General features: G+C 38.8%; 1 protein-coding gene across 1 annotated transcript; it reads left to right on the top strand.

Annotated features, from left to right (window-relative positions):
• The first annotated feature begins 2661 nt into the window (after positions 1–2661).
• Positions 2662–15318, top strand: NUP50 (nucleoporin 50). The gene is made up of 8 exons (XM_040565147.1): positions 2662–2926; positions 5632–5710; positions 6863–6946; positions 9049–9244; positions 9703–10362; positions 11318–11396; positions 13035–13153; positions 14936–15318. Exons 2-8 carry the CDS (start codon positions 5642–5644, stop codon positions 15136–15138), a joined length of 1410 nt encoding a protein of 469 aa, XP_040421081.1. The 5' UTR covers positions 2662–2926; positions 5632–5641; the 3' UTR covers positions 15139–15318.
• Positions 15319–27156: the final 11838 nt, after the last annotated feature.

Here is a 27156-nt window from a genome sequence, read left to right as displayed (position 1 = left end):
ATACCTACTTTACAATCTTACTGATTGTGGAGTCAGCTTTCCGCAAGTCAATAGGATGGGATTAGATATACTTTTAGCCAAGGAGGGAGGATTGTGTACAGTCATAAACCAAACTTGCTGTGTACATGTTAACAAACAAAAACAGATTGAGACTGACCTGGAGAAGATTTGGGAAAGAATAAAATTTTGCATGCAGCAGCTCGGGATGATACATCCTGGGGATTTACAGACTTGGTAGAAAAATTAACTTCCTGATTGCCAAACCTAACCTGGCTGAAACAGTTGTTTATCACAATAATCGTGGTCGTGGTTTTGTCCATGGTTCTTTGCGTAGTGATCCGATGTACCTTATGGTGTTTTAAGAGTACAGGAAACTCCTACACTGAGTGGAAAAAGAACCAACTCAGATGGAAACTGGAGTCTAACAGATCTTTTGAAAGAGTGTTAGATATAGAAACACGATATTGAAAGTAGAAATAGTAAAAGAATTTACTAACTTTTTAGAAAAGGGGGGACTGAGAGAGGGAGTTAGGAGAATCTTATCAAGTAGAGATAGAGCCCTGATGGCATTAAACTAGGATGCTACTTAGTGTCTTTGCTAACTATGGTGCATTGTGCAAATTAACTAAAGCAAGAAGCCTTGGGCCCCTTACCAAGGTCAGTCTCTTAATAAGAGTGTGAGCCTATCTAAGAAACTGGTAGAAACTGGTCCTGTGGATGGACACAAGCCAAGGAGCAACTGAGTCTGTGCAAAGACAACAGGTCAACTAGTGGTGACGAGGAAGAGTCATCAACCTTCATCCCCATGACCCCCGACGACCACCACCAGGAGACAGTGCGCAAGCGCAAATGGGAGGAGATTATGGAAATGACTCCTTGGAACTAATTTTAATACGAAGCGGGGACAGGTTATGAATATGTATAGGCGTATTGTGAAACGTCATGCATATGTAACTTCTTGCTGCATATAACCATGGCAAATTGCCGCGTCAGGTGCGCATGACTTTGGCAGGACTACCCCCCCCCCCGCCCCGTGCTGCCCAGCGCTGAATAAACATACCTACTTTACAATCCTACTGATTGTGGAGTCCATTTTCCGCAAGTCACCAGCAACTGAAGAGGTCAAGCAGTGGTTCAGTAAAATAGTTGTTACGGCCCAAATGAGATGAGTGCTCTCCACATTTCAGAGACAGAGTGGAAAGCAAACAGAAAATATTAGCACCAAACCAGTCTTTAAAATAGAGAGGAAAAGCTCACTAAAGAGGAACTCAAGAGAACTTGTCTGCAGACGGAAGCAACTTTGAGGTTTTGGGGCTAAGCAAGCGAAACAAACAACACGAACTTCAGGGAAAAACCCCCATGGTTTACAGACAAAAGTCTAGGAACACAGATCTGAAAACTGTGAAAATTGGACAATAGAGTCTTAGTGTTTGTTAATAAGAGCCTTGAGAATCTTCTGTGCAAACAGAAGCAAAGTGCAGTTATTTCAGAAATTTTTTTTAAAGATTATCTCTGACTGTCTTTGCAACTATGAAGGGGTAAACCAGAGTGCACACAAACTCTGGGAAAGGATGTCCTTAAACTACTAGGAACCTGCAGGAAAGCAAATAAAGTTGGAACGTTTCACACTTTTGATTTGACTATTTAAAGGAGAGAACTTTTCAAAAGGACTACCTCATAGACAATACTATAAAATGCAAAAGGAGAATGTTTAATGTGCTCCTGCATTTATGTGAGTATTTAAAATATGGCATCACTGATGGGATCTAAACATATATGATATCTAAGCATAATCAGCCGAGTGCCAACTAAAGAAAAAATTTACTTGCACCACGACAGTCCTATTTCTACAGTGAAAGATAACAAGGTACTTAAGAAATATTTAACTTTAAATTCAAGGCATTAATGATCATTTATGCCATCACTGTGCAGTGAGACACATTTTAAAACAGTATATCTAGAATCCCAAGAGAGCAGGTAAAATGACTTTTCCAAATTATTACCTGAAAATGGTTCAAAATATTTTTACAATTTTATAAAGAAAAACGGTAACGTGAAAATACAGTGTTTGAAGACTGAAAGTCAGTAACGCAACTGAGGAAGGGCTCTCTGCTAGAATCCTAGGCGCCCGGATAGGACGAAAACCGGTCTGTTATGTGATACAAAGGTGTTTTTTTTTTTTTTTTTTTTTGGGGGGGGGGGGTGGGTTTGCCATCCCATATATTGAATTGGTAAGCTTTACAAGAGCGTGTTCTTTATGAAAAGTTTGTTGTTTAAATTTTAGGTCGGGGTATTTCCACCTGCTAGCTTAGCATCCTAAGACTTCAGACCACAGTTTTCAGGTCCTTCTGACTGCTGTCATTGTCACCGTTACTGCCCTACAGCCACACGAGCACTGCACATCATGCAAAAACGCTTGGAGACCACTGTTTCAATCCTACAGGGGAGAGCATCGCCTTTTCCCCAGTGGCTTCCAGCTATAACCCCACGCTTTAATCGCGCGGGGAGGAGGAAGGGCGACAAGCCGGGGTCTGGCCGCAAACCGGCCGCCACCGTGCGCCGCGGGCCGCCCCCACCAGCAACGCCTCAGCCAACGGCCGCAACGCCCGCGCGCGCACGTGCCCCCCCATTCGAACAGCCGCCCACCTGTCGCACCGAGCATGCGCCGCCCGAGCGGCGGCGGCGGAGCAAAGGGCGCATGCGCGCTGCTGCAGGGCTGGGGGGGGGACGGTGTCCGCCGGGTGCCTTGGTGCGCTGCTCGCCGCCTTCCCGCAGGCACAAAATGGCGGCGGCGTCGGGGAGTCCGGTAGGGAGATGCTGAGCGGGGTCTGGAGCCCGGCAGGCCGCGAGCAGGCTCCGACACCCACCCGCAGCAGCCTCGGCCCCGCAGCGAGCGTCGCTCCTCGCGAGGGGAGGTGTTCCGGGGGTAAGTGGCAGCACCGTCCCCTGTGCCCGGCCCGTGAGAGAAGGCGCGGGTTTCCCGCAGGGCGGAGGGCAGGATCGGCCTGAAAACGTGCCTGCCCCCACCCCCACCCTCCCCCCCGCCCCCCGAACACCCGGCGGAATAACGAGGCCGTTTGGGGTCGCAAAGCAGGGTGCTGCCGGGCGGCCGGGGAGCCCCCCGGAGCCTTACGGATACGCACAGGGTTGTGAGGGGCGGACGGACGGCGCCTTGGGGAGAGGAGTGCCGGCGGTTTTGGGGGAGTGCGAGCTGCGTTTAACGGCTGGGGGGAAGGGAGGAAAGTTAGGACTTCCTCGGGGCGGCTGCAGGGCTCCTGACAAGGAAGGTAGGGGGACCGTGCGTGCTACCGCAGGAGTCTGCGGTGAAATAGAGCAGTGCCTCAGGAATGGAGAAACCCGGCTCTACCACCATGCACCCGCCCAGTTCTGGGGCTTTTGTTACTGCCAGGAGCCCCGGACGCTTCCTGCCTTGGAGCAGGGGGTAAAAAGTGGCTGCAGTGTACATGACATCTTCACACGGTGGGGCTGAGGGCTCCTAAGTATGGATGAAGGACTAGTGACTTGTTCCACTCCCCAGTATTAGGTCTTGCGTTCCAATAGGGCAAGTTTTTAAGCTTTATAGTAGGTAAACTGTACTGTGGAATGCAAATGTTAAAATTCAGACCTGTTCTCATGTTACATTAAGTAAGGCGTAGTAAATAACTTACTAGGTGGATTGCAGTAGCTCAACAAAACCTCTCTGTTGTGCCTTTCAAATAAAACGGTGTTTCTCAAAATACTCCAATACCTATTCAGAACACTTGCTACAAAAACTTCTTGAAGGTTGTCCTGTGTATATGTATAGAAAACATCAGATAGAGGTGGCTTTGCATTGCTTCTTTCACAGGTTAGAAATGTCTAGAATTCTCTTGCTGCTTGTGTATGTTAGATACTCTTGTCTGCTCCTATTTTCAGTACTGATCTAGAGAAATCATGTAAACAGAGGTAGGTGTAAAGAACCTGGAGCCTAGGCCAATTTGGTTACTGCTTTTTCCTTTTAGTGGAGAATAGGCTTTCTGGTTAATGTAGTGCTTGTAATGCTTTAGTGGCTGGCGTCGAGTGGTAATTTGATCTTCTGTGGGATCTGATGGAGTAATTCTAGGTTATAGTCTCACAAGCCTTTGAGCTGTGGCTGCTGCCAAAGAGATGCAATCTTGCCTTCCTCTGGTGGCAAGTGTTTGTATACTCCTGTGGAAAACTATATCAGGGAGCCAATTTTAAAATAAGTATCTTTAGTTTTTTCACTGGCTTAGATTTAAATAGCCAGTCTGCAGAGAATCATGAGTTGCATAGTAGGACACCTGCTTTATGTATGGTGTGGTTTATGCCATTTTAAAGCATTTATATAAACCAGTCTTTGTCACTGCCCTTCTGAAAGATCCTAATAACTTTGCCTCTGCTTGTGAAATATGTGTCAGACCAAAACTCACAGCTTTGACTTACGACCTTTGTAAGACTGCTGTGCAGTTAGATTTACTGTTCTGTTTAAAAATATTTAATTGGCTAAGCAAGATGTTCTGTAATCATGTGTTGTCATTTTTGGCTCTGAAATTCAACTATTTGTGGATTTATCTTCTGTTCAGGTCTCAATCAGAAACCTAAGTTGTTTTTTTTTTTTTTTGAGGAATTTTTAACTCTAGCACTTGCTTAAGACCTGTGTTGCTACAAAACTACATCTTTTCTCTGAAAAGTTTTCATATTAACGTCGGATGATAAAATCATAGTCAAAATAACTTCTTTCCATATAAAACTTTAGTACTGTGATTGTTTGCCAAGTCTTTCAGATAAAATAACATAGCTCGATTCATTCTTTGTTTTTGAGCACAGCTAATGAATTGTACTTTACTAAAATGGAAGTCGGAAGTTAAAACTACAAGCATTACTTCTCCGGAGTTGCTTTTGCTTTACATTGCAGAGGTAACTAGCAAAATAACAATTAGCTGCTTACATTAATTGATCTAAAACCAATGATACATCTTAGGTCTCTTTTAGAGGAAAAGTCACCTATTTATTTGCAATAGATTTTTTTCAACATTCTCATTAATGTCCTAGCAACCCTGGTTTTTGTAGCAGAGTATGTTCATCTTTAACCAAAGTAAGCTGTCTGGCCAGTTGCTTCAGTAGGTCCTTATCAGTATTCATTTTAGGTGCTGTCAAGCAACTTTACTCTTGCAAGACTCCTGGTGTTTACCTTGGGTATCCTGAAGCAAGATGGACTGCGATATGGAATCTTTTAACCAGATCCTTTTTCATGTGTTCAATGGTTTTGGTTTTTTTTTTTTTTTTTTTTTCAGCCCTTCAGAGTAAGCAGTGATGAGGAATGGATCATGGGACTGAAAGGAATTTTTTAGCCAGCTCAGCTGCTAAAGAACAGTTAACCTGTAGTTGAACTGCATGTTTCTATTGTTGTTTAAATTTAATATCAAGTTTGGCTAATAACCACAACTCCAGTTTCACGTGCTGTTCATTGTTTTTAAAAACACTCGGTTTTCAACGGTCATTCCAATTTTGACTGACTTCTGTATGAACTCTGATTCTCGTTACTTGTTCTGAATAATACAAATCAAGGTTGCTTAGAATTTAATTCCCGTGTATTTGATTCTCTGCATTTCTGATTGTTTTTATACACAGGTGTGAAAAAATGGCAAAGAGAATTGCAGAAAAGGAACTGACTGACAGAAACTGGGATCAGGAGGATGAAGCTGAGGAGGTGAACTATACATTAGATTTTTTTTTCGCCCCAGCAGGTAGCAGGATAGTTATTTACGTGCGCCATTCACCTTGTGGGTGAAATCTACAGTGAAATTAGTTGAAAGTATATTAAAGATTATTTTATATAAAGCTTCCAGTATATGCAGACCACATGGCAAAACAGCTTTTAACAGTTAAAATGACATCAGTGGCTTAGAGGAAAGCAACTTTACATTTTTAAAGAGAAACCCAGGCATGTTAGAATGTATAATACTTTTGAACCCTTCAGCTGTGTGATGGATGTTTATTCAGTTCACAGGAAAAGTGGCTTTGATTTCTTGAAATAGTTGATTGTAAGTTTCACTGACATAATACAGTCTGGATATTTTTTTCATATCACTCCCAGCTGTTTTATAGGTCAGTAGTAGTTAATTTCAGAAGTACATTAGTTCGAAGTGCTTAGCAGAATGTCCATACACAGCCAGGGGACCTAAACAAACAGTCAAATGAGGCGCTTCATCTGGTTGTAAAAAGAGACTTCCATGTTAGTGTCTAATATTTATTTAAGGCTTGTGTTTTATCTCTAAACAAATTATGCTAGCTTCTATGCTACTAAAAATATTGAATGTTTAGGCTTATAGACTGTAAGAAAGAAAACTGATAGTACTCTTCCAGAAATATGAATATAAACAAACTTGATTTCCTCATTTATTTTGGGGTAGTAATTAATAATGATCTACCTTCACTGATAACTGAACTTCCAAGATTGTGGAATATTGTCAATACATCTCAATATACCTCCTCCAAGCTGAGTATTGTTCGTAACAGTGCAATACTGACAGATTACCTTCAGCAAAGATACTATTTTCTTGTTTAAAAAACCACAAAATTTCTTGAATTATTTGTCCTAGAAAAATTGAGATTGCAGTCTGTATGAAAGGAAATTAAATGTAGAACAGGGAAGACAGAACTGTGCCAGTATCAACAGTACTATAATATTTTTATATTTTACTAATCACAGTACTGTAATTTTTTTCATTCCTTAGTTGTTAGGGAAAAGTGTTACAGATGTATTCAAAAACTATCTCAGCATCTCAGCCATTTCTTCAGACTATGATACTTTTATGCATTCTGAGAATTTCACTAATGATTTCATAACTTCTTCTCAAAGGTGGGAACCTTCTCAGTGGCTAGTGAGGAAGTCCTGAAGAACAGAGCTATTAAAAAAGCAAAGCGCCGAAACATTGGATCAGAGGTAATGTAATCACTGAACATGATTGTCATAGTTTGACTCAGTTGCAAAATATGACATAAGTGTTCAAATTTTTACGTTGGGCCTGTAACAATACTACATAAAGTTATCATTTAAAGTGTATATGCAACTAGTCAGCTCCTGCGCTTCCAATCTTTGCAGAGGTAGAAGCCTGGAAATCAAAAGATATTAGTTAACCATACTGGATGGCTGGGGGATGTCCAAGGCAGGCATTAAACAAGTAAAAGCCAAATTGTTAAGTTGATGTGAGAGTGAGAGAGATCATTCTTTTAAAGAATGATAATGTTCCTTCCCATTGAAGAGCTTTAGTGCCTCCTACTCTTTGCAATAACGAACACAGAAAGGAAGTTGGACTTTGTTGTGGGTTTACCCAATCTAACCAGACTATAGTCCTTTCAAAAATCTTCGACAGATGCTTTGTCATATATATCTTTCTGTGCTCTCTCAAGAGTGCATGCTCTGTGTCAGAAACAGAGCAGAAATTTTACCTATCATCCGACTTGCTTTTAGATAGAATCATTAAGGTTGGAACAGACCTCCAAGATCATCTGGTCCAACCATCACCCTACGACCAACATCACCCACTAAACCATGTCCGTAAGCACCACGTCCAACCTTTCCTTTAGATAGAACAGGACTAGGCACAGTTACAGGTTAGGTTATTTTCTCTTGTGCTCTTTATTTTCCTTCTGTTCTAGCAATATAAATCGTGTCCCATCCCACTTTTGCCTATGGTAGTTTTAGCCATAGAGGTGGTAGAGGACTCTGATGTAAGTAAAAAAAAAAAAAAAAAAAAAAAAAAAAACACAAACAAAAAAACCAAACAGAACTTGAACAGGAGAGATTCAGAGACAAAAGCAAATGGAAAAACGGTTGAGAAAGGGGACTAGATGATTGCAGAAGAAATAGTCAGAAGGCTGGGAGTTAGCTGTTAAGGATCAGAGCTGGAAGAAGAGGTAGGATAGGCTAGACAAAGTCTAAAAAGCAGAAGAGATGGCAGAACAGCTGAGTCTGCATGATAAATCTGTGAAACATTTACAAAAACAAACTTGAAGTTTACTGAAGTTCCTAAATGGAGCAAGCAGAATGCTACAAAGACAGAGACTGCTGTTTAACTGGAATGTCCAGAGAGAGAGGTAGGACTGATCAAAGACAGGATAAAAATAGCTAACTAGAAATGAGGAATCAATGACTTAATTGGAAAAAGTAAAGCACGAAGGGAAACAGAAAGAGCCCAGACCCGTAAGGCCAGATACCAGAAGTGAACCTACAGTTGCCGAGTTCTGCTATTTCTCAGTAGCAAAAGGAGATGAAACTTGAAAATGATTCTCCTTTTCCTCTGACTTCTGTGCAGAGACACTGAAAGTAGAGGATTTCTACTCCAGTAATAAATGCTCATTACCTCAAAAGATGTTACATGTAGTAGCTAAAAGTAGCAGTGCCTGTTTGGTTGCAAATCGTGCTGTATGACCGTATTTTAAAAACATGTAAGAAACTACACCATAAAATATTATGGTCATAAAGATCATGTTCAGAACTAGGTAATGAAGAAGTCGAAAAGAGCATACATGTTACTTTATCCAAGTACAGTCTGTCTTTGTTTTTCCTGTCAGTGACATAGGAATATTTTTTTGTAAGTCACTGAAATGTTACACAGGTGACTACAAAATAGACTGTTTTGATGAGTGGTTTGAAGTGTTAGACTCTAATTGTGGTTGTAAATGCTAAAAGTTCCTGAAAATAAGCCTACAATTACATATTGCTACGTAATTATTTAAAGAAAACAAAATGCTTTGAATCTCTAAATAGGTAGTCAGACACATCCACTGCTCTGAACAGCTTCTAGGTATCCACTTCCTCTAACTAGTTTATTTTCATTCCAAACATCTGAGTCTTTTAAAAATAGCAGGAGTATGTGTCATAAGGAAGCTGCTAACTCTGTTTACATAGCTGACTTAGAATAAGGGACATGAAATAAGGCATGAAATGACACAGTGAACAAGGGTAAAATAAATGGAATATCAAGTGAGGATAGAAGTATAGAGGTGTATGTAACTGGTTGTCTTTTTCTCTTTTCTCCCCAGTCTGAAGGTGGAGGAGCATTTAAAGGGTTTAAAGGCTTTATGTTGCCTTCTGGAAAAGGCAGCGGTGGCTTCAGTGGGTTTGGTAATGGTGCAGGAATAAAGCCTTTAGAAGGCCTGTCTAACGGAAGCAGTAGTATCTCTAGTACTCCTTTGTTCAGCAGTTTGAAGACAACCTCTGAAACACAATCTGTATTTGGTAAGTTTTAAATAAGCATGCATATTCATCAGAAAATTCAGCCATAAGTTCTGTAGGTTAATGTAATGATGGAATTTGTTTTTTCACTAACCCTGTAGTTCTGCTTTAAGGTTTTAAGACTTGATCTTTGTAAAATTTCATAAAGATTTTTATACTGGTGGAGAGACAAGTTATCAAATACATGCAGTTTTAAGAGGTGGAAACTGAAGTCATTCTTGATGTAATACTGGAGATAAAACCTTTTAGAGATAAAGGCAATGGAACACATTTGCTATCGGACACTTTGAAACTGTGCTATCTAGCACACAGTGTCGTGATGCAACACACTACACTGTAATAACTGTACAAAACTAATGGATTTAATACAGAAATAATGGAGATATTAGCTTAGGGTTTTATGAGAAATGCAGTTTGGAGGAAAAAAAAAAGAACTCTAAACCATGCTTTTCTTTTAATAGGATCCACCATATCAAATGGTCCGGCTACTACTGCATTTACTGAAAAGAAAGCTGCAAGTCCAAAAGCTAATGGTGGCAGCCAACCATCATCTTCTGGCTATACTCAGAGTAAAGTCTGCAGCTCTAGTGTTTATCACAAACAGTTAGCAGCTTTAAACTGTTCTGTGCGTGACTGGATAGTTAAGCATGTAAACACAAACCCCTTGTGTGATCTGACACCCATCTTCAGAGACTATGAGAAGTATTTAGCAACTATTGAACAACAACATGGAAGCAGTAGTGATAGTGGGTCTGAAAATGAAAGCAGCAAGACACCTGGCACTCAGTCTGTTTCCACATTTGGGAATTCAAAGCTACAGCAAGGATCAACATTTTTGTTTAACAACAAAACTGAGGATACCTCGGACAAAAAACCTGAAGTTACAGCAGAAAAAAGAGGCCCATCGTTAGGAGCTACATCAACTGTCTCATTTAATTTTGGCAAGAGTGTCAACAGTTCTGTTTTGGGTTCCCTTGGCTCAGGAACACTTAGTAGTTTCTCATTCTCTCCTGGGAATTCAGGTTTGTTTGGAAAAGACACAAACCCAACAAAGTCTCTCACTGCAGTATCCACCAATGTGTTAGAAGCTCAGACAGAAAGTGGGAATAGTGATGATAAAGGTAAATTCTATTTTCAAAAAACATTTTAATGGTAAACGGTGAATGATTGTGACTGAAGAGTACTGCAAAGATGAAATAGCACCAAGTTGAACTAAATCATAGTTACTGAATTTGAAAACTGCAAAATTTTACTAGCAATATGGAATTCTCAGTATTGCATGCTGCTTAAGTAACACTCAAAGTATAAGATTACCAAGACCTATGCATGTCTGTCAAATTTATACTCTCTGTAATAGAATGTTTTTTTAGCTGAATATAAGACTTGAAATGATGAAACTTAAAACAACTGGTATGTTCATCTTTGAGCCTGTGGTACACTTCATACCTGGTGCTTTTCCCCAATAGATTAATTAAAAGATCCATCGTGATTTCATACGTCTTATTTACCAGACCACAAGAGACAATAAAATCGCATGCTACTTGAAAGTTTTTAGCTAATTTGGGTATAGTCAGCTATAGAAATGCTATAGCAGCTGTAGGGACTGGAAAGGCATAATCCTGTCCCTGTTTCTTGGCTGTCGCTCCTGATTACCCTTCCCCCAAATTAAACTTGTCCTCTGGGGGTATGTATAATTGGTAAAGGCTACTCTTGGAAACTTTACAACTGTTTTTCCCCATCAAAAGGCTTTAACTTAAATTTTACTCATTAAACTTTGTATTTTAATTTGTTTTTTGATTGTTTGATGGTTGGGTATTTTCATTCAGTTTAAATTGAAGGTGAGCATGAAGTTGTTTGAGGCCTGTGGCTGAATGAAAACAAAGACTCTTTCTGTAGGTAAAGCTTCTTTAGAGCCCACATTGACTTAAAGGTATTTTGGCAATTACTGACAGGCTCTGCATGTTTATGTAACATACAGCATGCATAAACTAATTCTAGTTAACAAGTCGAAACACCTTCCAGATTATATGCTTATAACATTAACATATGGGATGTATTACAACTTCTTATTTAAAGATGGAGAAGAGAAGGAAGAAGAGCCACCAAAAGTCATTGTTAATGAAATAAAAGAGGATGATGCTTTCTACTCAAAGAAGTAAGTGACTTTACCTTAGAATAGCAAATTGAAAATAGAATTCATACCTATGTTTTGCTATTCTTAACCACTGCAGTGTAAAAAATTAATGACATGTTCTTGACTTCCTAGTTAATCTTGACTTCCTTCTTAGGAAGCTGTGTAGAACATGAAGTTCCACTTGTAAAAAGGTACTTACAAAGATAAGTAGGATCTTAGTAATATTGTGTCTTGGACACAGCTGTGATGGCCATTTGTGATCATTTTTTTAAATGATTGAAAAAATTTCTGCCTTCACCAGGTTTTGTGAGCTTAAATTGTAGGGCATGCACTACAGAAATAACTTACTGTACTTTCAAAACCAGTTGGATGCTTAGTTATTTGTGTAGCCTAAAATAAGACTCTTCAGCTGGAAAATACAAACTGTTGTATGAAGGAGTGAACAAGTTGTACTTCTAATGTCAAAGTGAGATTAACTCCACCTGAAACAGTTTTTCAAATCATGTTTAGTAGTCCAAGTAATTGTATGTCTGCTTAACACTTGGCAGAGAATTTTCATGTACAAAAGTATTTTACTTCATCTAAGAGAAGTTGCAAGCCAATTTATTAAGAATGGTATTAGGTTTGTTGTTTTAAGACAAGCTCCAGGGTTTTCAAATCTTATGTAAAAGTCCTATTATAAGTCCAGAATGATACAGTAAGTTTGTAGTGTTTTGCAATCACTGTTTTAAAATAGTGCCTTACAGTAATTACAGCTGCTACTCCTTCATTATTCCTTATAGATCCTGAATACAAGTTGCTATATGTTGTCTTTTTTTTCCCCCTGAAAGTAACGTTTGTCATTTCAGTACTGAAAGAAAGACTGACCTTCCTTTTTCTGAACTGTTAAGTACCATTGTACCACAACTTGGGGTGCATTAAACACAGCATAGTCAGCTGATCAAAAGAGGTGATTCCCCCACTATATATATTGTTGGTGTGGCCTCATTTTGAATATTGTGTGCAGTTCAGGGCTTCACAATATAAAAAGGATGTTAAGGTCCTTGAAAGTGTCCAGGGGATGTTAACAAAGCTGGTACGAGGGCTGGCAGGCATGTCCTGTGAGAGGCTTAGGACACTTGAGTTGCCCAGTCTGGCGAAAAGGAGACGAGAAGTGACCTCACTGCTCTCTGCAGCTCCCTGAGGAGGGGAAGTGGAGCTGATTGCTGCTGACAGGATGGGAGGCAATGTCATACAGCTGCACTAGGGCAGGTTCAGACTGGATATTAGGAAAAATCTTTACTGCAAGTGTGGTCAGACACTGGAAGAGGCTTCCTAGAGAGGTGGTTGGTGCCCCAGGCCTGTCAGTGCTCGAGACATTGGGATAATGCCCTTATAATAGGCTTTAACTTTTGGTTAGCTCTGAAGAGGTCAGGCAGTTGGATTGAATCTTTGAAAGTCCCTTCCAACTGAACTGTTCTAGTGCATCTGTTAGAGAATGAAACAGGATCAGGAAGAATAAATATTTATGCTACTCACAGCATGTTAACTGATTATTATTAAACAGCTTACTGGGAGTCAGATACATGCATATATCTACGCATGTATATATTTGGAGATATTTGTATTTTATCTCTGCATATCTGCGCAAACTAGGTTTGCTTTTTTTTCTGTGCACAGATGCAAACTGTTCTACAAAAAGGATAATGAGTTTAAAGAAAAAGGTGTAGGAACATTACACTTGAAACCAGCAGGAAATGAGAAAACTCAGCTCCTAGTCCGAGCAGATACCAATTTAGGTAAGTAAATTTGATCTAGTAACAAGTCTCGATGTAAAATTCCCTGCAAAACATTAGATTTTGTTACACAGCATAACTGACAAGGTTAATGAAAAACTTTTTCTTCTGAATAATTTCAAGCAATTGTATGCCTTTAACAGGTATTCTGAAATAACACACTTTAAGCAGTGCAAGGAAGCAATAGGTTATGGCTTATGTTTGGATACTTTTTTCCCCTTTATGTTTTAATAGCTGTTCTCTATTCCTGACTTGTTTAATGGCTTCGAAGCTCAGCTTGAAAATGCCACAATCATGTATAAATGCATCAGAGGTGTGAAGAATGAAGATCAACATATTTCCTGCTGAGATGCAGGCAAATTGTCACATGTTTTGATATTAATTGTTGAGAAACTTTACTACCTCTTAGTACCTTGCTTCAGCAAATGTGAATATGGAGTTCACTAGTACTTCACAACTTCAGTAAAACAGAATAAATTATGCATATAAAAGATGTGAGAACTTAAGCCATAGTGTACCTATAGGTCACTGGTAAATCTCATCTCAGTTTCACTTTATAAAGTGTTCTGGTAAGTCTGTAAAAACCTTCCGCAGACCCATTAGGTGAAGCTTTCAAATGTCTGGTGAGATTGGGATTCTTGTGTCAGTCACTTCTACATCATTTACTTGTTTTGATGGAAACGAGGCTCCATCAAGACAGTTCTTAGCCATAAAACTGAAGGCAGATGTATGGCAGAGTTGTCATTGTTCTCAGCATTTCTTTAGGGGTCTGAATGAGTAGAGCAGGTGAAAACTTGCTTTTTCCAACTTGCATGCCCTATAACAGAAGTCTTAGTTTTTACTCAGCTGATGCTAATTTTCATTATGTTGATTTAATTCCCTCTACTTTCATCTGAGGTGATGTATCAGGAAATCCCTTTTCAGCTCGTACACTTTTAAGACATTTTAGTTTGGTGTTTTCAAGCATTGGTTTGTACAAGCTGCTACAGTGATAGTGATGCACACTTTCCTTTTTTGCTATCTTCACACAGTGCTGTAATCCTTTCCTAAAATCTCACTGTGTTTGAAAAAACTGAACTGGAAAGGAAGGCGAAGACTGACTTTACCCTAAATACTACTACCGTGTTCTGAACTATTTACCAGGTTTACAAAATGGGTGCATCTTCTGTTGAAGCAGATTTTGAGTTTGTTTGCAATTGTTTTAATACACCACTAATACTGAGTATCTCATACTCATGACAGAATTTAACAAGTTGACATAAAGCCGTTATTAGTAACTTGGTGGTATCAACATCAGTTGTGGTGTATGATTCGAGGACACAAAGTACTTATTCTACAATGGTTTGTCGTTTTTTTTTTAATTATGTCTGTACGTGTGTTAAAGCTAACTTTTTGCTTCTGCTTACGATCTGGGCTTAAGAATGAATAACTTGTGTAAGCATAAACTAAGTACTGTGACTTAATTCCTTATTTGCTGATTCTCCTTTTGTTTCATTTCCTTTTCCTTGCGTGGCCCTGCTACTATAATTTGATATTCTTCAGATTCCTCCCTTTAAAAAAGGGGAGGATATAGTATAGAGATTCCTCATTCCTACTGAGGAGATAAATCAGGAACAGTGGCTATGCACAGATGTTTAGAGAAGAATAAGACAAGTTTATATGGCACTTGTCAATTGCCTTCCTTCAAAACAAACTTAAATCCCTATTTAGTAAGTATACTAACATCCATACTACAGTAAAAGATGGAAATTTTCTAACTTTAATTTTTTCTTCTGTCCTATGCAGGAAACATACTGTTGAATGTTCTAATTCCACCCAAGATGCCATGTACAAGAACTGGAAAAAACAATGTTCTTATAGTTTGTGTTCCTAATCCACCAGTTGATGAGAACAATCCAGCTGTTCCTGTCACTATGTTAATAAGGGTGAAAACAAGTGAGGACGCAGATGAGTTGCACAAAATCTTACTGGAGAAGAAGGAGGCTTAAGTATATTGCAGTCAGTGATTTCAGAAATTATTGCCAAACTGCTGCTGCTCTGTTTTTTTTCATCCATAACTTCACTTGAACACTTAAATCTTACTCTGATGTTAAGAACTGTTATAGAAACTGTGGAAAAATCTGTGAGGAAAATCTAAACTAGCTAATAAAAGCTTTAATAGAACACAAGTGTTGGACTGTGCTCCCTTCTTTCAACATCTAAATACAGGACCTCTTCTGGATAAACCACATCCATTTAAATTAAAGCATGTTTTTAACACTGGCCAACTTGACTGAATGGACTGAAATCAGAGTAGAAAATTATGGTACCAGAGATTCTTCATAGACTGCGGTGCAATGCAAAACCCTCCTGTTCTGAGAGGATGTTCAAATGTAACTGTTTAAACTGTTTCTGTACTCTGATTTTTAACTTTAATTTTAACATATTCTGTTGAGACTAATTTTTAAACTGTCAATGATGACAATGTACCCAAACAATAATGATGATGTATATTGTACTGTTTTAACTCTTACAGACTTGTGTGATTTTTGGGGACTGGGAGACTGCATCTCCAGCTATTTAAAACAAAGTTTGCTTGCATAGTGTTGTTGACAGTAGTGTTTCTTAGAGAAGAACTGTCAGTTCTGTTCTTACTGTAGCAACAAGCTAACGCTGTGCAATATTATAAGTAGACAACTGGAGGACTGTTTATCTTGGACCACAACCACAGATGGCATTTATCTGACAAATCAGAGGCAAAGGCTTCTGCTTCCATTATGGTCACTCAGAGGAATTCTTCCCCAATCCCTTGGGCTAAAACTGAAACACAGCAGAGGCAGAGCTGTAAGTATATGTGTTGTGCTACTTACTCATACTTTACTGAAGATAGCTTTTCACAGACAAAATTCAGGATTTTTACAAAACCTTATCTTGTCTTGGGCTGCTACCAAGACCATGTGCATAAGTATGTTTAAGTAATTACCCTTCCCCTGTGCTAAAAATAGAGTGTGTTACTGTAGTACCTAACATAGAGCAGTAGTTTGCAGCTCTAGGACAAGCTTTCTGTCACAAATAGGGAGCACTAGTTTAATCTGTAACTGTGTTCAGTAGAGTTAAACCATGTGGCAATAATTCACAGATCAGAACAGTGTTCTGAGTTTCCATCTCAGCTTTATCAGACCTTGGTGTTTTTTTTTAATCCTTTTCTTTTTCAAACCTTGTCCTAGTTGGCTGGAAACTCCTTCCCTATTAAATATTTTTTCTGCTTCATTTCCAGCTCTAGAAACTATCAAAGAGCTAGAGGCTAATGTTTAACTTGAACTGCCCTTGTATTTGTCTCACCAGCTTTGGGTAGATGAAAGAAACATGCCAACCTGCCTCTGGCTAATGGGGCATGGGGAACGCAGGTGAAAGCAGCAGCATGATGCAATTCTCACAGGGGACTCTGCAATGCCTAACAGTGGGGAAAAAACAGTAGTACCTCTTGATGAGATGCAGCACATCTTACCTGCTTTCTGCTGCTCTCCATCGGAGAACAAATGGCAGCCTTGATTCCTAATTTACTGCATGCTTCAGGTTAAGGCCTTTTCCCTCCCCCCCCTTAACTAAAGTAGATCTATAGCCTGCTAGACCAAAGTTCAAAAACAAAGGCCTTCATTCCCCTTTCAGCTATGCTGAGGTCACAGGAATTGCATTTTCAATATTCAAGTGCAAAAGGAGTTGAGATACCGTTTGAAGTATTATTTGAAATTGGTGCCTTTTTTTTCTTTTCATCTGGCTTAGTGTTTAACCATTGAAAATAAGTGAGGCTACTTTTTTTTTTGTCTTTCTGATACCTTAATTGGAGGCCAAAAAGCTGAGATCTTGCATGTTAATTGTGTATGAATGAAAAACAGAATATTGCCTGAAAGTTTATTATAGGCTCAGGTTTAATGTCCAAGGGCTCAGTTAATAGTCCATTTGTCTTTTGACTGTAGTGTTTTAAACACGTTTCCATGAAGAGGTGTCTTTAGATTAGATTGCTGGATGGGGTAAGCAGATTTTTTTTATACATCTCACTTTAAGAACAATTCAGTACAGAGTGTTTCAGGGGCCTTAGTTTTGTGTTTGTTTACTTCCTAAATCCAATGGCTATATAGATTTAATATATATCTGTTGAAGTGTGGACCAATTAACTTAAACCACTTAGAGACAAACTGAACTTTCTATGTGTCCTTAATGACTTGCCTCCAAATTGAGGCAGACTTGGCGTTTTGCACGCACATCTTTGGCCTGGTTCTAAAACTGGCAAGTGCATCTTTATTGTATTCAAGGGTGGCCATTCTGAGCATGAGCACAGAATATTACAGAAAGATAAATAGAATAATAAATGTGTTGGAAAACAATATCCATGTCAGCAAGTACTATTTTCTATTAGCTGTGGGAAAGACTAATTGAGATGAGAAATCCGGGTTCTTTAGCAATTTACATATTTATCAGTAAAGCCTAAGGGAAAGTAATAGGAATCCTGTGTTAATGAGAATGTCAGATATACATATAAACATATGGTTTTAAAACTTTTACATGGGAAAGGTGCCACTAAGAGTAGGAAAGAGTTTTACTGCAAATTAGAGATTGAATCAACACCATTCATAGTGACTCTGCAATTATCTGGACTACGAAGCAAGAGAAGGAAGTCAAGCTGCACTTGGTCAGGTATAAAGCACAATCCTTCTCTAGGACTGTTTAACTAGAAACTAAAGCAAAGATTTTTTTTTAAATATTGAAATACATTGTTATTGCAAAAAGCCAGGGATTATTTCATAGGGGAAAAAAAAGGCCTAAAATGAGTTAAAAGCAAGTTATTAGCACAGAAATCAATTAATGCCTTCATAACAAAGTGGCATATGCTATACAGGGAAGGAATTTTGATCAGGATTTCAACTCAATGAAGCATTCCTGGTTGGCACATATTATACTTAACAGCTGGAAATCAGATGCCTGATCTTAAAAATGTAAGGGTCCTCCCTAATTTGAGTTAATGCCTTGACTGCTAAAACTGTACATAGGTGTTGGAACATCTAATGGATAACATGCATTCTTCCTTTTGCTGCGATTGTGAAGTTTCAGCAGCTTAGAAATCTTTTCCCTCCCATTTTTCTACTCCCCCAAAAAAGAAAATCAAGATTTCAGTTTCTTTTTTTCAGAGTCATCACTAAGGGAGATTATTACAGTTGGTGTGAATTTTATTTTAAAATACCACATTGCTATATGTAGTTTTTTTTTTGTAATGTACTTAAATGGTCTATTTGGGAACACAACAGTGAGTGTCTTCTAATAATCTCTTCTGGCTGATGGACATGAAAGTTCAAGTGAAATTTATAGTTCCATATGTTGTGGAACATAAAACAATTAAGAGGTAGGCTTTAGTAACAACTCCCGTTCAGCTCCCTTTGCAGCACCGTAACACTTAAAATGTCCTTAAAGACTTTTTCTGATGCCTTATTTGTATTTGCTAAAACTTTGTAACTGGTGCCTGTGTGCAAGAAATAACTGACATTAAACAACTTAAAGTGGCATGAGCTAGTATAAATTCAATGAAAACGTTGAATGTGATGATCTGTTAGAGTTTAATAGATTTCAAACTGCTCTGAATTTTTCAGTGGATATTTTTCACGACTTGTAACAATGTTTTCATTAGTTCTAACACATTGAGGAAGTGTACAAAAATCCATGGAAAATGTGAATAAACGAATGGGAGAAGTGTCTTTTGTGTATCCCTTTCACTATGACTTTAAACACTATATGAATAAAATGAATTTTACATTCAGTTGCTTGCAGGTGAACTCCAGCCTTGGAAATCCTGCACATGGTCTTACTGCTGCTGGCACATCAGTAAGAGCCAGTTCAGCAAAACGCTTTCCTGTTGCAAGGAGAATGAGCTGAATTGGCTCAAAGGGGATAGCTAGGGCGACCTTTTACTAGACAGAGAAAAACTGGTTCTTGAACATTAAGAGAATTACTGTGGGGGCTGACAGCTAAAAATCCCTGCAACTTGAACATTAAAAGACTCAAGATCAAAAGTAGTTTGCCTGTGTTTGCCTGACAAAGTATCGAGAACACGAGGTTTTTAGATCTAGCCTAAAAGCACTATCCAAACGCTAGGCCATAAGGTGATTCTTCTCTTGTTTTGTAACAGTATGCTAAATAGCAAAAATAAATAAAATCAACAGATATGTCAAGAAAAGTCAAGAGTGGATGATCAGCTTTCCAATGCACTCTGACCTGCTGAGACCACGAGAGAATAGCTGCCGTCCAACTGTACTTCCTCATGTTAGCAACTATCGTGCTATGTCCACATCTTGGACGTACCTTACTACCCTCTGCTTAAAAAAGGAAGACAGCACTGCTTACAGATTATCCCTAGATTTGGGCAACCATAAAGAAAGGTAACACCAGTTCTCAAGAGCAAAGATGAGGCGCTTACTAGCTTTTATTGCAAATAATGAAGTATAAGTGACACATCTTTAGAACTAATACTGTGGCATGATTTTCCTAAACCAGCACAGAATTTCATGCTAATTTTTCCAAGTTATCTGATGCCAGTCTTTTAACAAATTCATAAAATACAATTTCCTATTTTTTTTGCTGATCCTCCCACCCCAGATGTTGCTGAGAACTCAAATCAAGATTATATGACACCAAATATAATCAGAAATATTGCAACATGCCACAATGGGAAAAACAAAACAAAAACCCACAAACGTTTAGATAATTTAGTGATAAGAAAGCAGAAGTTATATAGCATCTGCTCAAGGTGAAATTATTAGGTTTCTACTACTGTTTCCTTTCCAGTTGAAAGTGTGTAATGTTAGAAGAAACCAGTTGCATGAAAATACAAATAGTAAATGTAGTATTAACACATAATATTCACAAATGTAAGAAATAGAAGTTGAAAGATGACAGTATCCTCACATCTTTTAAAAAATTTGTGACTGCAGAAACTTTAATCAAATCAAGGATTTTACCACTTGCAAAACAGAAAAGGCAAAAATAATCTTCCAGAAGACAGTAACTCCTGAATGTTCAGACTACAAATGCAGCACTTCAGGAACAGCGCGTATTAATCAAAATCAGTCTCTTTCCTACTCCAGCAGGAAAATGCCGCTCTTCGCAGACTAGTTGCAGCAACTGAGACATATAGAAGTCCGATTCATCCAAAAAGCACATTAAGTATAAGCTAAATGCTATGTACATGACCTAGGCTATAAAAACAAGTGAAGATGAGAAGAAAACTACCACAATCCAAACAATGCATCACCAGATGACTGGCTCTAAATGATCTAGTGCTAAAGATGGAATTGAAGGCCAAGTGAAGAGCAACAGCCAGCCAAGTAGTTTTGCATAACGTAGCCTTCCAGATGACACAAGGCTTGTGTGTATGAGTTCAGACTCAAAATTTAGTAAGCTGCTTGCTTTGGTAAAACGCTTACTTCACAGAACGGTCATAACGCAGACAGACAAGTAAAGCTCAGGCACAGAGAAGCAACAAACTTCCTTGAATATTCAGTAGCTGCTGACTGGGTTACAAACCTCTGCACTACTCCACAAGTTATGGTACGGAGCTGCATGAAACACAGGAGTGGCACATAAGAATCCACAGAAAGGATGGTGGTGCGACACAAGATGAGTAAAGAGCTATAAGAAAATTAGACTGCTTGACGTAGTCATTGATACACTTTTCCAAGTTCTGGCAGCCTTCTGTTAGGGTAGCACACTGGTCATTCTTTAAAGATATACTCATTTAGAAATTCTTCTTATTTGCACCCAAACATCCTGAATGTTATTAGTAAGCATTATAATCCAAGTAAGTATTCATCATCACCAGTTTTGTGAGTATTACTGTTAGGAACATAACAACCTTTACTGAGAGGTAGCATACTAATTTGATCATCTCTGGAAATCTGCATAGGCTTCAAAGACATGATTAGAATTTGTCTGCTCAGGCAGTTACTTCTGTGTAGAAGTTTCTAACTTTGGTTTGCTATCTTCTATCATAAGTGACATAATACAATACAAAATTCTTTCTCAGTTACGGCCAATGCTAGCTTCGGAGTCCCACCCTAACTGGTGGGCACTTGATGCATTCTTCTTACCTGCAAATGGTAATTCTGTCGACTGCAGTCCCAGCAAAAACTTGCAGGGAGTTTCTCCATTATGAAAAGCAAGTTCCTAACACTGAAGAGAAAACCATAGGTCATATACCAAATTCAACAATATTGACAGTTTATGAAATCAGTGTTTCCTTACCTTTAAAACAAAGTCAGAAATGATCACTGCGAATTATCACCTATGATGACCTTATCTACGAGGCAGGTTAACTATGGGAGTACTTACCAGGAAGCATGTGATTCAGAATTCCTCTTGCTGGGAACGAGGCTTACACAATAACTCTTCTTGCTCCTTGACACAACATCTGTCACTCAACCATTTTCCAAGCATTATCTAATTTGACACTTGCAGGGAAAAGCAGGGATGGAAGAGTGGGCTCTGCCAACCTTTTCCTTCAAGAGCAAAGGAATGCCTCTAGATGTAGTGCAGGCATAAGGCAGTCAGTCTATTTCTAAGTGACATAAGGTTTTGATGAACACATTGGTTGCATCTGAATTAAAGTGTGCATATGAGATTTGGAAGAATTTGGAGACCAGTAGAACTGCTTGCACTGGACTTCCCCAGCAATATTGCTCCAGCAGAAGAAGCAGAGCCACAGACAGAAACATCCTTTTATGCTGTGAGGAGATGGAAGGGGAAGAAAATGGATCAAGCAATTGCATATTGTGAAATACTAAGTTATGAATCACCAGAACCAACTGAATGTTGGCATAAACTGATGACAGGGAAAACATTAAAGCAGCTGGAAGTAACACTTCAAGAAAAAGCTCTTTTTAAAGTAGAAGCTCTACCCTGATTTGCACAGGGTAACTTGGTCTTTTTGAAAATTTTACTCCTTTGCTTTCTACAAACTTTTTATTACAAGTTTCAGAAACATTTCTGACAGGAGTAAGTAAGCACGGTAACCATTTGTTAGCAAAGATCCATATTTTTCTTCAGTCTGCCATGTGTGATTTTACTTTGTACTTATCTTACTCTGTACTTATCTGATATTATAGGACATCAGCCCTTGATGATAAACTTGCATGCCAAGCAATATTACGGTATTTCTTGGGAGCATTGCTCCAGATGAGGGCAGACAACAGAAACAACATCAGGATGAAAGGAAGAAAGTTAATTTGCCTCTCCAGAGCAGGGACTCTGCTGAACAAGATATACTGCCACATTGTTAAACCAATCTTTTTCTTTCAGCATTTAGGAAAGTTATTAATGAAAGTCATGAATGCTTTTCAAAGACACATGCATCAGTCTTCTGTCCTACCTGCATTTTGATTAAAAGCAAACAAACAAACAAGGCACACCTTTTCCTTCCACTAACTGATGTTGGAAGACCTACTAAAACAAACAGGTGAGCTTTCTTACCATGATTTGTAAGCTTCTGCTGTCTTACTCTTTTGTACTGTTTCACCTAATGCATTCTCCAGTCTGGCTGCCTTCAAAAGCTTTCAGTGTAGAGCATTCAAGGAAAGTCATTGTTAGTTTTCAAGATGTATTTTAGCATTTTCTAACCAGTTAAGATTCCACTTGCATGTGCACACACAGAATAACACTGCCAACAGTCTACTCAAATATCTACAGTGAAGAACCTAAATGCCCTGTTCTCTTTCTCCCTAATCTCTACTTTTAAATTTTGCCTCACCTATCACTGATTACCAAGATAGCATGCATATCTTAGAAGAGATGTTACACCACACAGTTTATGAAACAGTCCTGGTATGTGTTTCTTTGAGATGGAATCATCACCAGGTCCAACTTATAACTGGTGTGTTTGGTATTTCTTTTTATATATTTTTATATAGAAAAATCCCCTGAAGAAGTCTACTGTGAAATGTTAGTCACACAAATCAAGTGGAGAGGGAAGATGTAGTGCCTTGCAAGTCTTTAAACCAAAACTGATTCAATGTTTGTAAGTACAACTTATGGTAGTATAAACATTTAAGTGCTAAAGAGTAATCAAATTTTAATAATACTATACAAATCCACATTGAAGTTTTTTCCTGAATTTAACATGAAGAAATCATTACAGCCAACAGTCTCTCAATATTCCACTCTACACAAACCTAAATACTAATGGCTATATAACTTCATTTGAAAGAAAACACACCTGTTTAGGACTTTTTTTTTTTTTTTTTAATGCCAGCATCTAATGGAAAAATCAAAAAGCCTTTTAAAACAAATTCAGAAGTACACTGACTTTTACCTTCTTCCCCTGTTATACAATGTGAAGTTGCCAGAGGCTGTTCATTGAAAGATTCAGCAAGCAGTCAGAAAGTTAGGTTTTGCCCGAAGTGGAAAAAAAAAAAGACGACTAAACAGACTACTTTTTCTCATGAGTGTCTATTTGGCAATGCTTATTATGAGTACCAAAGAGTGTTATTCCACTGTTCATGCTTGCCACCAGTAAAGAATACATTCAAACTCAAATCCCACCAGGTACAGCAGAGAGTAAAAACTACTAACAAAATTCATGGTCGTTTAAGAGGTCCGTTTATTGGCTGCAGGGTCCAACACTTTCTTCACTGCTGCCATATGCAAAATCAACACCATTTTTGGTGCACAAAGGTTCTCCTTGCTCTTTGTTCAAAGGGCTCAGTACAGTGCCAGCATTGTTTCCAACCCATCATCGTTTTATCAACACCGATCATCAATGAGGCAAAAAAACAAACCATGCAACAAGTGTTAGTTTGATAAAATTAGGTTGAGAGTATTTATATATTTACACAGAGAACATTCAACATTGTAACCTGCTTGCGGTCTTGTATTATCTTGACCAAAGATCCAAACAGCTACATTCTGGTGTAAAATACTGTTTCATTTAGGGTTTGGTGTAAAAGCTACTTATTTAACAATGCCTTTTACTGGATTCTGCTGCACCTATTTTTGACACAGAATTTCTATATATCAACACCGTGCATTTTCAGTTATACCTCAAAAAACAAGATAAGGCATTGGCAGATAACTAACTGCTATGACCAGAAGAAATCCAATTTCCAGAGCTTTCAGCCATAACCTTTGGAGACCATGAGAACCTAACATGAAGGGCAAGTCTGTAGGAGATGGCCGGTTCTTTCAAGAACTATAAACTTGTCATTTCTTGACACTGCTACTCACCACACAGAATTTAAGAGTACTAACTTCCTAAATAAAAAAAGTTGTTCTTAAACCCCATTGGATAACAACAGGACTTAGGCACTTTTGAAGACTGTGTCTTATATCTATCTTTAATACGGGGAATCTTTAGACTGCAAAATACAGGACAAGTAATCATCTGGAAAGTGAAAAAAACATGATTGGCAAGAAGCAGTTCAACAGTCTAAAAGTGTAGACTATTTATGTGGTCTCCATGTCCACAGAGAACCTCTGTGACTAGAATGGGATTCTGTGCACGAGGATCTGCCAGAAAAATCTGTTTGCAGAGCCAGGGACCTGACTGTTTAAATTAAAACATGGTAAAAAAAACATACTTTGGGCAAACCATTTTACTGTGAAAACTCATCCTTGCAAACAACTCTCTTTTTAGGAAACCAACCACACTGACTGTGCCGAGAAATGGAAAACCAAGTGATCCACATCCCCAACATGTTCAAGCCTTGTAAACAATGAAGACTGGGAGAACAAAAAGAGAAGGAACATGAACCCACACAAACTGGGATTTTCAGCTGCCTGCATTAGCCGAAACAGCTGAAAGATTTGTTACATTTCTAAAAATGGCTTCTTTTAAAAGCAGACTTGGAACCCGTCCTGCACTGCTTGGCAATAAGAGCATAATTTCACATACACTGTGGTCTCTAAGGCAAAGCAATAATACGCTAATACAAAATAAGTGATTTAAGAGCTTTCTTTAAAAAACGAAGGCTTTCTACTTGCTAAATTGATAACAGAGAAAAACCTGTGTAGGGTGAAAAAAAATTTACAGTCTTGCATTTGACATCTGTCAACATATATCATCGGTGAAGAGTTGAAGTGATAAGCCCCAGGTCTCCAGAGGGAGCGAATGGGTAGAACGAGGGAAGAAGTTAACTCAGGAATGAGGTATGGTGGGATTCTGTAAATAAATAAAAAGGTTCTGCAAAGCTTCCCAAATCTGTTAATAGTGCTGCTTTCTCATACAGAGCTGTTGTAAAACATCAACGTCAACATAACTAATGAAAACTGCTGCACTCCAACAGTCAGGATGTGGACAGCTGCACTTTCCTGCACTCTTTAGGTACACAGAACATTCCAGTTCATTCCTCAGCAATGTAAATGGTCAATAGAGGCTCAAATCTACTGGTTTACTGCTTCAGAGCTACAGAATTAAAAAACCCTCCAAATTAAAAGGGTGAGAGGTTTCTATCTAACATTCCCTTTTCTTTTTTTGGTATAGTGCAATAGCAAGCTAAGGAACCAGCTGTGCCACCTTGACCCAGGCAAAACTTGGATCACCTTCTCTGTCAATCTGTCTGTATGAGGACAATAAATTATAAGGGTTTATTTAAAAGCAAAACAAAATAAGCATTTTTTCCCTCCTACCTGATAAAAAACTAAGGAAACAGGTGCGACACATAAGAACTGCACATCAGTTGTTTAGAGAGGGAATAGCTGAGAATCTGGTACATCTAACTTGTTTCCAAAAAGCACTATTGACATTCAGTAGACTTTTTCATCTCAATTTTCCATGGATGTCCATCTGGGCATACCTGTAGCCCTTTTCTACTAAAAAAGTTGAGTCTTCAATACAGACATAGCATACCTTCTAGCAGGACAAAATAAACCAATTAGCTTTTTTTTATAGGACTTTCACATTCAGCCCTTCAAAAACCAGACATCAGAACTCATCTGTGTACGTATAACAAAGCAGACAATATTTCTCGTATAATAGACAAGAGATCTGTGCTGTCCTTTCTGTAACATTGCCTTTCTACTACTGTACTACTTTAGAATCTTTCATTTGCCATTTCCTCTGCAATCTTATGTAAGATCTGCTCAAGTCTTTCAGAACACAAGAAATTAAGCTACCTAAACTTAATATACCGATATCAAAAAAGCATTAAAAATTACTGTCAACTAGGCAGTACTCAGGCACCCACAACTCAGGTTCCAATCTGGATCCGCTTCCTTTCCATGTCTGTTATTCCTGTTTGACTAAAAGGTATCAATTGTCACTAGTATGACAAATATTAGCTCTCTCTCCCTTCCATCCCTGATGAATAATTGAAGGAAAACAGCACTGCTTTGCCCAGCCCAGTATGAAAATACAGAAAAAAAACCATCTTCAGAGGCTTCAGAGTAGGACTGGTCGTTTAGGTGAAGAGTGGTTTAACTCTTGCCATGGAAATTGGGAGGGAGAATCTTTGCGCTGTCTGGCACTAGGCACACTACCCAGGGATCTCAGGTAAGCACCTGGACTGCCTTTGAAGTTCCTAGAGAGAGCTTTTCAGCTGCTCATTTAGGAGTCCCTCTCTCTCCCTGGGATTAGGTAGGAAGCCTAGGCACCCAAGTTGCATGCCTCAGGTTAGACAGTGTGAACACCCTCACACACACACAAGCACACGCTCCCATGGAATGAGACTTGAAAGTCTGCAACATGAGAAGTGGCTGTGCTGGCAATGACCACGTGAACTTTTTTGTAATGCTGTTGCAAAACATCTGAAGTGAACTAACTACTGGTCAGCTGTCCCTGTTATGCAGTCATGCTGCCAGCATTAGAAATGCCATCACTCTGGACTATGGTGACTGCTTCCAGGCCTAGCCTCAAAAAAAAAAAAAAAAAAAAAAAAAAGACCTCCTTACCATACTGGATTCATCATGTTGGGCTGAATGATAAAGTTAGTCTACCTTTAACATTGAAGTGGAGCTATTCCCATGGGCAGAGAGTCCTGTTTGAGAGGTTAAGT

Source organism: Cygnus olor, chromosome 1, assembly GCF_009769625.2.
Source record: "Cygnus olor isolate bCygOlo1 chromosome 1, bCygOlo1.pri.v2, whole genome shotgun sequence".
NCBI classification, from domain to species: Eukaryota; Metazoa; Chordata; class Aves; order Anseriformes; family Anatidae; genus Cygnus; species Cygnus olor.
The sequence above is the reverse complement of the archived record's forward strand: the minus strand, read 5'-3'. Positions and strand labels throughout refer to the sequence as shown.